This window comes from Psammomys obesus, unplaced genomic scaffold (genome assembly GCF_907164565.1).
Source record: "Psammomys obesus unplaced genomic scaffold, mPsaObe1.curated_primary_1811, whole genome shotgun sequence".
NCBI lineage: Eukaryota > Metazoa > Chordata > Mammalia > Rodentia > Muridae > Psammomys > Psammomys obesus.
In genome coordinates this window covers 1,648,568-1,660,070 of record NW_026594354.1, presented here as the reverse complement: position 1 = coordinate 1,660,070, position 11,503 = coordinate 1,648,568, and the positions used below count along the sequence as shown (strand labels likewise).

Genomic DNA, 11,503 nt, shown 5'->3' with positions numbered 1-11,503 from the left:
CTTCTTCTTCTTCTTCTTCTTCTTCTTCTTCTTCTTCTTCTTCTTCTCCTTCTTCTTCTCCTTCATTCTTCTTCTCTCTCTTTCTCTCTTTCTCTCTATCCTCTCTCTTTCTGACTCACGGTTGTCTCAACATATAAGCTTTCCACTACTGCTTTAGCATCATCCCTGTCTACCTGCTGCCGTGCTCCCCACCATGATAGTCATGAGCTCTAACAGTCTGAAACTGTAAGGCTCAAATTAAATGCGTTTTTTATAAGTTTTCTTGGTTGTAATATCTTAACACAGCAAGAGGAAAATAACAATTTGGAGCAGCTTCCATGTAACTGTCAGCTTCCTATGCAATCTGAGCAGAGAAGATGTCTCCATAGGACAGAAAATAAATACAAAATGTAATTTTAAGAGAGATTAAGTATCTTGGAATTTTAAAACTGTTTTGATATTTGTGTGTCAAAAGATATCACAGAAAAAAATCTTAAAGCATGAGTAATACACTTAAGGGAGATACATATAATGTGAACAACAGAAGTTTAAAATCCCTGACATTTTAAAGGTTCTCATAAATTGACAAGAAAAGTAAAGCCTCATATATGTGTAATATATTATATATATATTCTTTTACCTATCACTTGCAGAATTATGAAATGTTATTCTGATGACAATATAAATGTATCCCACAGGGAAAAGTAACATGCGCATAATAAGATGTTTATCACATCATCATTTCTAACTGAAAATTGTCCCATTAGGTAAGAGGTTAGTTGACCAAGGTTATGGTATTCACACCAGGGATTCTTAGGCCATCACCAGGAGCAATTAACTAAAGCTGTGTGTCTAGCTTTACCTGAATGAAGGAGAAAAGTACAGTAGGGTTATTAACATTGACTACAGGCAGGGAAGATAAGAAAGAAAAGAAAAGAAAATGAAGATAAGGGCAAAAAGGAAAGGGACAAAATTTTCACATCCTCAAAGCACATATGAAATTGCATTTTGTCTTCTTGGAAAACTATAAATATACATATGAAACAAAATAAACATTTCGAAGTACATTTTTTTTGTTGTTCAAACCTCTATAACTAAAGACTCAGTTTAATCAATTCTCAGAAACTTTGGTTCAAAATAGTGAGATATTATTTCAGTTAATTAAACCTAACAATGGTTTGGATGGAATTTCACAATATAAAGTGTAGGAGATTCTTAAGAATGTTATTGTTTATCTGTGCTAGGGGATTTGTGTAGTACTGTGAATCTCCAAATTCAAAGTCTGTTAGGACTACCAGAGGGCTTGTGAGAGACTCCCAGACTATCAGGCTCCACCCCTGGAGATTCAGCAGGTCTGGGAAGGAATCAAGAATTTGCATTTCTAACAAGTTCCCAGGGAAGGCAGATGTTGTGGATCCCAGAAGCATGCTTGGCAAACCAATGGACTAAAGCAAGCTAATGTCTAAATGAGGAAAAATGGCCCACAAGATTCCTCCCGCCCCAACCACAGCTGTACTCACATTTAAGCCTGCTTTCTTCCAATAATAGTTGCTATATTGGTTAATCATGCACTTTGTTTTTTCCTTAAACTTTTCTTCTGAGTCCACAGACCACCAAGGATCAAGGTTTCCATTTTTATCATATTTTCTGCCTAACAAAAAGGAAAGTATCGTGAAAGCTGTGTTACTTTATACAAGCTGAAATCATCATCTTTCCTTTCCCTCACCTCGACACACTTTCCAAACCAGTCGTGACAGCCTGGGACTCTGTCCCTGAGATTAGCTCCTACGTCATCTCCAATGTCATAGAATAATTTAATTGTAAAAAACAGGGAAAGGAGGCGAAGAACTGAGGGAAATCTTTCCTTGAAACAAACAAAGGGCATTTTAAAAATGAAATTAATCAGTTTTAACACGTGCACCAGTCTTATCCAATCTTGTGTTCCTTTGTATCTTGTATGTCCTTTGACCTGAAACATTCACTGGCAAGCAAAATTAGTTTCCTTTATTTAAAAAGCAGAGGAAACTGAAGTACCACTACCAGTGAAATTCCAAATAACCAATAAGAACAGCCCTAGTGAGTCATCCAAACCATAGGATAACAGAACCTGACTCAGCTCTATAGCAACCTGCTTCCTTTATGTTGCCAAGAGCCAAGAGACACATAAACCCTCTGTTATGAATCATTCCACAGTCATCAGTGTGGATAGAAGGCCCATATGTCTTGTGTGGATGAGGATTGCTGATCTAAAAAGAAAACTTGGAACAGGGATGGAAATCTCCATAATGTAACTGGTGGATGGGGGAGATTAGTTTTTCTTGCTACATGGTCTCTTTTTATTCATCTTCTCTACTACACCCTTCAAAACAATGATTTGGGTGTAAATCTATTTTCAAGGATATTGCTAGAATCAAAGGTATGGTCTGAATTTAATTACACAGAAAATTCCCTACATAAGAGTCTCCAAAGGAAAAGAAAAAAAAAAAAAAAACCTTACATGAAAGGCCCCCTAAGCGGAAGCATTCACTGGAACAGTCCAAAACACTTCAACAAGGCTGCTTGATACTAACACTATTCCCCAGGAATGGATTTGCTGTCCTCCACACACCAACACATCAGTCATCAGTTACTGGGCTTGTATTCATATTTGCAATACATTTTTATAGGATGAAATTGCCATCATTAGATTATATCCTGTTGGAGAGACCCCAGAAGAAAGGTCCAGAACCAATTGAGCACCACATGCCTTTGTTTCTTAGTTAAGAATTTTCTCTTAGATAAACTAAATATTCAATGACAAAAATGCAGGCTCTGAGAACTCAAGTGTTTACAAGGAAGCTACATTTTAACAGGAAGGGGGAGACCAGAGGAGTAAGGGATGGTGAGACAAGAAAGGTATTAAGAAAGAGTTGGTAAGATGTAAGAATTATTTAGAAGAAAAAGAAGCCAATTTGTCTCTTGTCCCAGAATAAGCATCCAGGAAAGGATGTTGGAGACAATACACTGCCTTAGGCCTGCTAGGCTCTTAAGGCTGTCTACAAATCATTGTGTTGGTCTGAATAGTATTTCAGAAAAAAAGGAGGAAGGAAGAGAGATAGAAAGACTGTTTAATTACACTATGAAAGTAAAAAGAACAAAATGATAATTTTAAAATAACTTTTGACTCCGTGCCTCAGCAGGTAAAGTCACGTATCACCAAACCTGGTGACATGATTTCAATACCCTGGATACACATGGGAAGGCTCTTGATCTACACACACACACACTCACATGCACACACACAAATAAAGAAAGAAATGTCATACAAACTTAAAAGTGATGATTCTCAAAGGAGATTTTTTTTTGGTTGTTATTGTCTTGCCTTTCCCTTTTGCTCAAATACCATCAAGATACAGAGAATATTTGTATGTTATTCATTTTTAATATATGCCAATATAAAGAAAAATAGAAAAGAAGCACTTGAAATTATACAAAGCAATCAGGCAGTTGAGTTCCCAAGGCTAACATCTTAATTAAGCCTCACATACAATCATCTCGGGGGCAGAGCTCACACCTCCAGGGAAAACATCATAAGATGGCAAGGAGAAAAAATAAAAATAAAAAAACTGCAGCAGCCCCAACTATACTGTTCTGTATGCAAAGGGGCTTTTATGGAAACTACAAAGTCTTTCTTTTTTCACTTTAGCCTAATCACCAAGCTATCACAACCAAACATGAGAAAACTTTTCAATTGGCATCATATTGCTTGGGATAATCTATAATCTATGATGATACCAGTATGTAAAGGTAATAACAATAATTAACACCTTATAATCAACATTATTTTAAAAGAACCAACTTATAAAATGAACTACTACTTACCATTATTATCAAATCCATGTGTAAATTCATGTCCCACAATTACTCCTATAGCACCATAAGTCAGGGATCTATGTCATAAATAAACAATTAGAAAAATTACAGGCATGAACTTAATAGCATAATCCTTTAAACTTTAAGTGAAAAGCCAACATTATAAGCTGTTTTCTAGTAATGGTAATAAGAAAAACATCTAACAATCAAACCCATAAAAGTATAAAACAATTTCTCTAAACATTCTCATCTAATCCAAATAAGAAGCATAAATTCTAACATTGTCACTCTGACCTTGTATGGGCCTTAGTGTCCCACTCTGTGAAATGAGGGATGTGAAAGACAAAATTTCGAAAGCTCTTTCCAGTCTTAAGACATCTGTGGTCCTATATCTGTTGCAGTAAAATTTTATATTTGAATACCTAAAATAGGGCTTTCAAATAGTAAATATACTATTTATTTTTTTCCTGAAAACTTACTGCAAAGTCACTATAATCATAGAAGCTAAACTGTTTTCTAAATGTACTCACTAATAGAGTAGGGATTAAAAGGAATCATTCTATTTGGAAGTTAGTCACGTCCTTCTATTTCTGTGGCAGACAAGCTGACAGCTGAATAGCAAAGACTACAGAGACTTAATCAGATTTGGAGAAAGTGTTACATTATTTCTTGTCACTTCTGAAGAAGCATGTGGTAGATTATCTATAAGGAGAGCCACCAGCAACTCCACCTACCCTTAAATGCAAATGTCTTCTCTTCCCCTACAAAGATGTGATCTATTTACTTGCACTTTAATCTAGACTGGCCTTGGGACTTGTGACCAACAGAATACAATGTAAGGAGTCAAGGAAGTAGACCTTAAGATACCTTGCAGTTTTCACCTGCAGTCTTTCTGCAGGTTAGCAATAATATAAAAACTTTTGCTTGCCTGGTTGCAGGGCAATAAGCCTGGTAAAGCAATGGAGAAACTCAAAATTGTGAGGGTCTCTCATAGAAGAAATAACGGCCCTTCTGGGCCCCATCCATTAGAAGAGCAGGAGGAAGTGAGCATATTCTAAGTGATCCAGCCCAGTGGAGCAGGGCTAAACCAAATCGTAGATTTGTGAGCCAGTAAATGATTGTTTGGTAGTAGTGGCAGTTTGAATAGCCTCCATAGATTATTCTGTTTGAATGCTTGACCCATAGGGAATTGCACTATTAGGAGGTAAGGCCTTATTGGAGTAGGTGTGGCCTTGTTGGAGGAAGTGTGTCACTGGGGGGTGGGCTTTGAGGTTTCAGAAGCTCAAGCCAGGCCTAGTAGCTCACTCTCTCTTTTCCTCTTGTCTGCTGATCAAGATGCAGCACCCATGTCTGCCTGCACACTGCAATGCTTCCCAACCATCTAAATGCTTTCTTTTATAAGACTTGACACGGTCATGGTGTCTCTTCACAGCAATAGAACCCTAAGACATTGGTACTTTTATTATACAGCGTAGATAACTGGAGCAAAGTACAAACACAAAAGTTGAGGAAATGAATGAGCTCTCTAGCATAATCTCCCTGAAGACTAAACCCTCACTTTATTCATTCACCACTAAATTCTTCATTCCTAAGACAATAAGAAAACTAACAGTGATTTAATTCATGATTAATTAGCCTTATCATGTCATGTAAAGGACATGTCTCATATGGAAATTATTTAAGCTAAGAAATAAAGAGAAGTTGGAATCATTATTGTGAGATTCATAATTATGCTAAAAATATTTCATAGTTCTTTCCTGACATGCAACATCAAACCATCCAGCAAACAGTTAGACCAAAGCTGGAAAGAACAGAATTTTTTGAAGCAACATGTTTTTACAGGACGTAATGATCCTTAACATGCTAATTGTTTGTCTCAACTGTACCCAAGGAAGTGCTATAAGATTTAATTTTTCCCCTTGGTGGCAATTCTTTCCTTTGTTATTTCTTTCCTGCAAAGTAATTTGCATTTGAAAAAAATGTTTCCTACTGTGTTTCCATCATTGCAAACCTTCATTAAAGAAGTAAAAGTAAAATAATGCATTTCAATCATAGAGCTATCATAGCCTATATGGGACAAACTTGTAATTTCACATGGTGCTAATTTTTGCAGCAGTAGCTAGCATTGTGTGACCTGCAATATTTTGATTTCCCAGATTTCTCACTCCTCCATACCCCTCAGTCAACGCAATTGACTACATATATTTAAAGGATGAGCAATGGAAACATATAGAAATTATTATGCTATAAATGCCCCTTAAGAGGGACTGCCCCAATAAGCTTTTTATTTAAGGGTAATAAGGAATTCAGAAAATGATTGAATCATCGTAAATCTCAATTCTCAGTCACAAAATCACAATCCCTTAGACAGGAGACAAAGAAAAAGTAATTTTGTCCGACTAAACCTTATAATGATAATGTTTTATAATATTACATTGCTAACTTCTATTTTTCAAATGCACATTATTTAAATTAGAATGTCATAAAAACTCGTGTGCCTCTTAGAAGACAACTGGCTTGGCAGAAACTGGAGGGCTTCTGGCATTTAAAATCCCGCTCTCTAATGCAGAAGGTAACAGTTTTACTTTACCACCTATTTAGTTTGTCTTTTCTTATTATCTGAGGGCTTTAACACAAACATGAGATTTGATGTCAATTACAAAGCAATTATACTGCTGTCTGAACTCATTGTGACCTCAGGCTGTTATCAAGTAGGGGCTAACCTTCCCCTGTATCAGAAAATCATAAAAAGCTCTGAGGTGAAAGTAGTTGTAAAATCCTGTTTAATTTGCTACCAGCTACTTAGGAGGCAGAGATAGTAGGATAAAAAGTTAGAGGCCAACCAGGACAACTTAGTAACATCTTATTTCTAATTTTTTTTTATGGTGGGGCATAGGTACACATACTTATTATCCTGGTGCTGCATGTGAGAGACTGATAGAGTATAAACCCTGCTTGGGCTATATGGTGAGCCTGTTTCAAAAAACCCAAACCAACGAAACAAACAGAAAAACAGCTTTTTAAAGTACTAAGACATCTGCTTGATCTTTCCAATGACTATGAGATCATTTCTCTAATTACTTCTTAGGATAGTACCTACTAAAAGGTTTCTTGCCCATGTTTCTCTAATTTTTTTTAACTGAGCTTTTCAACCTATCGGTCCAGTGAAGGTGCTAGCTGAACACTTGCTGACTTCCCTAAACACAGAAACCCATTCTGCCAACTAAATTTCCTTCCAAAAGACAAAACACAACATTCCTATTACCCCATAATTTAAGAGGGAAATGCAAGAAGGTCACAAGTTCAAGGCATGCCTCACTTACATGGAAACCTCCAGACCAGCAACTTTGAGGCTGCCAAAAAATTTGGCAAACCATATTCCAAATATTGCCCAAGTTCCTTTGAAATTTATTTGATTTGATTTGATATGTATGAGTGTTTTGCTTGCATGTATGTCTGTGTGCTATGTGTGTATATGGCATCGGATCCTTCGGACCTGGAGTTACAGAGGGTTGTGAGTACTATGTGGGTGCTGAGAACTGACCCCAGATCCTCTGGAAGAATAATCAGTGTTCTTAACAGCTAAATCATCTCCCAAGAACCCTCTTTCAAGTTCTTAAGTTTCATTCATGAACTAGAGAACAGCATTTCCCAAAAACATACAAAGACTCAACAAGCCTTGATGTTAAACATATCCAAATAAGTTTCTTATAGAACTGAGAAACAAGGATAATGGATGGGATGAGAGGATGACAACAGTTTCAAAACAACACTTTTGGATTGTGTTGTTTAAGGTCATTTACATTCCCGATTTTTTCCTTTGGAAATGATTTGCCTTGTTTCTGTTCTCAAAACTTGACCCAACAGTCACAAGTAGGCCACACTGACCAACCTGAGCAAAAAGATAACTATTCCTTTGGCTCTGGTGACTATCCATCAAGTAAGACAAAACAGATGTCTGTCTGGGAAGCCATCTCACTGAAGTAATTCCTATCATTTTTTATATCCCAACTACAATGCAGTCAAGTGATGCTTAACAGCTATTCATTGAAGTGATATATAAATAGAAATTAGAATAGTGATATGTAAATAGAAATTAGCTCACTCAGATATCAACTATGCCTCAACCTAAGTTAGTACTCGCAGACAATAAGAATTCTTAAGTTTCTGATTTTTATGTTTCTATAAAACTTCCATGCCCATGCACCAAATAAATCACTGAATTAATGATTTCTAAACATAACTAGACTATTTCCACATGTTCAGTTATAGTTATATAACAATCGAAAACGCAGTTAAATTGTGTATGATAAGCAGAATCAAAGAAAGCCAGATATTTTTTCAGTTTGAAAAGGCCTTAGAGAATTAACTTATATTTTTAATTTTATGAATTAAGTGTGTACATTTGTAATCTTAATTATGGTAAAAAAAAATCCAAATGAAAAAAAAAATCCAAATGACTTAATACTGAAGAAAGCTATTCAGCTAAGGAACAGGACGTTATTAATGAATTCGATTAGATACAAACCTAAGATTTTGCATTTACACTAACAATAGTACTTCTCTTCAATAGGCTCTACTGATTTACACAGCATGTCTCAGTGTACTGATCACATTGTTTCTAAAAGCCAACTTAAAACTAGTTGTCTAAGGAGTTTCTCCAGCCATGAGTGATTCCTTCTCATAGGCTGGGCACTGCCAAGGAATTTACATTGGAAGCACCCCTAGGCCTCTGATGGAATGAGACCTATAGGATAAAGAATCCAGCACCCTTATCTGGAAGCATGTTCTATAGTTCCCCAGCAAGACTCATTTCCAATTGTTCATGATGGCAAGCTAGCTTTGTAGCACACATGTGGCAAGTAGAATAATGGCTTCCCCCAAGATGCCCTGATGCTAATTCCTAGAACCTGTGAATGTGTTATATTACATGGTGAAGGAGAATTAAGGTTGAAGATGGAATTAAGTTTACTCACCAGGTGATCTTAAAAGAGAAAGATTACCCTGAATTATCTAGGTGGGCCCAAAGTAACCACAAATATCTTTTAAAAAAAGTGGCAAAAAATGAGATGTCAAATGCAGCCACTCCTGATGGGACCTGATAGACTAGGATCAGATGGAAGGGGAGGAGGACCTCCACTATCAGTGAACTGGGGGAGGTGCATGGGTGGAGAAGTGGGAAGGAAAGTGGGAGTGAGAGGGGAGGAGGGAGTGAGCTACATTTAGCATACAAAGTAAATAAACTGTAATTAATAAAATAAATTTAAATGAGATATCAAAGGAAATGCCACTCTGACCTTTTTAGGTGGGGAAAGATGGCCATGGAGAAAGAAACGTTAGCCCCAGCTACAAGTCAGAACTGCTAAGGACATAATTTATTCCCTAGAACTTCCATAAAAAGGGAATGCAGCCTTGCTAGCACCTTGATTTTAGCCTAGTGAAAGGTGGGTTGGATTACATAAAGAGAGAGTAGTATGCTTGGGTAGTTTTAGTGGTAATTCATATTCACCAGCCATAGAAGACTCATAGGACACAGCATATCATTTTCTTTCCCTTTCTGCTTCACCTTCCTATCTTTTGCTGGGCTTTCCTGGAACCACATTCCAAAAGAACTACTTAAACCCTTATGATAAAGGCAGCTTCTGAGGAAGCCCAATCAAAACACAACCATTATATTTCTCTGATTTTTATATGTATGAGATAGTATCTCATTTAACCTACATAATCATATGGAAGTCATCATATATCCAAGTGCAAATACAAGTGACTCTGCTTCTAATATCGAGATCAAATTTCCCATGCATTAAAGAATCACAACTACATAAAAGCATATAAGAAAGTAATGGTATTATTGACAATGAATATTAGGAGAAATTATGAATTATGGATTAAACACACCTACAATCTATTTGTAAATAGCTGTCCTTAAGTCCAGACCTGAATGTTTAGACCTATGGTATAGCTGTGATAGGTTTATTTTTTATGACATGTTTAACTATCTCACTTAAGAAACTTCAGTATTTTCTGTTCTAAATTCCTCATTTGACATTCAGAACCCTCCAATATCAAACTAAAATCTTTTTTATGACTTCTCTTTATATGCCTTTTGACCAGCCAAGCTAACATCTGTCATTCCATAAAGCACATTTTTTTCTCTGTCTTTGGTTTCTTCACCCAGAAAGGTTTTAGTCCGTTTCCTTCCATCCCAGTGAACTTTCAAATGATTAAATGCATGAAAAATAAAATCCTGTGCAGGCTTGACTTTGCCATCTAGTCAAATACTCTGGTAACAAAGGTCAAAAAACAAATACTTAATAAAAACTAACAAGACCAATAATGCTTTCTGTCTGCTGAACAACCATTGACTTGGAATTGACTGTTTAAGGGATTGCCATGAGTCACAAGACTTTGAACTTTTAAATGCTAGTGAGACTAGAAAAGACTATCAGGACTTTTGAGGTTTGACTGAATGCAGTTTTGGATTATGATATAGCTACAAGCCAGTGAGACCCAGGGAGAAAATGGGGTGGTTTGAGTGAAAATCACCACCATAGGCTCAGAGGCAGTGGCACTATTAAGAGGCATTATGGCCTTGTTGGAGTAAGCATGTGACACTGCAGTGGGCTTTGAGGTTCCATATGCTCAAGCAAGGCCCAGTGTTATTCTCTCTTCCTGCTGTCTGCTGATAGAACTCTCTCATCTACCTCTCCAGCACCACATTGCCTGTGAGCCACCATACTTCCCACCATGGTGATAATGGACTAAACCTCTGAACTGTAAGCCAGTCCCTATTAAATGTTTTCCTTTTTAAGATTTGCCATGATCATGGTGTTCCTTAACAGCACTTAAAACTTTAACCAAGACAGACTATATATTCTGTCCTTGACCAAAGTGACAAGTTCTTCTTTACTAATTTGTCAAGGACTGGTTTCTTTTCTAATTTACTCACCGAGGATATTCTGTTCCCCAAAAGAAAGGCTTCTGCAGCTCGCCAGCAGGAAATCCTGAGAGGATGGCAAGCAAACAAACAAAAAATGTTAAGGGTATGGAAATGATCAATATCCACACTCTGGTTCTAGCTATAGCCAAAGCTTCTAGAAGCTCATCCAAACTGCATTCCTTGTGGATCCACGGTATCTACAAGAGATCTACCTAATGGTGATATTAATTCACCTGAGTTTGAAGTAAGTACATGGAATCATTTCAAAGACAGTTTGTACGGATATGCTATTGGCAGAGTTCAGCCTACTGTGAAATGGGCACCTTCTACAATATGCCCACAAAGATGCAGGATGGCCAGCAGGTTCTCAGATGTACCTAGGTCTCAGCTTCTTAGGTACCCACTGTTGTAGCCACACATGCCATATATAAAGGAATGGTTATACATTTGATAAAATAGTTTACTGTTACTACCTTGAATTTATTTGTAGCTGAATCTTTGAACTTGTATTTTATACGTGAGTTCAAAGGTGACCATGAAACATGTATGTGAAAAGAATAGATGCATATGATATGCACATCAGCTGTTCCTAGGTGCCTTTTGCACACCCAGTACTTATCCTGACCACGAAGTACAGGATTACAGCTGGTTTACACATGAGGAAGTCTACCAAGATACAGCTCAGCTATCATAGTTTCATGCTACTCTGAACTCAACAGTTCTAGAGTGTGA

General features: G+C 36.9%; 1 protein-coding gene across 2 annotated transcripts in view; it reads right to left on the bottom strand.

The window, feature by feature from the left end:
• Positions 1-11,503, bottom strand: part of Phex (phosphate regulating endopeptidase X-linked) — a 240,903-nt gene that overhangs the window by 12,857 nt on the left and 216,543 nt on the right. For both annotated transcript variants that reach the window (XM_055618656.1, XM_055618657.1), the window contains exons 16-18: positions 10,781-10,835; positions 3,841-3,908; positions 1,500-1,630 (exon numbers count right to left, since the gene is read on the bottom strand). In XM_055618656.1, coding sequence (XP_055474631.1) covers positions 1,500-1,630; positions 3,841-3,908; positions 10,781-10,835 — 254 coding nt within the window. The remainder of the gene's footprint in view (positions 1-1,499; positions 1,631-3,840; positions 3,909-10,780; positions 10,836-11,503) is intronic.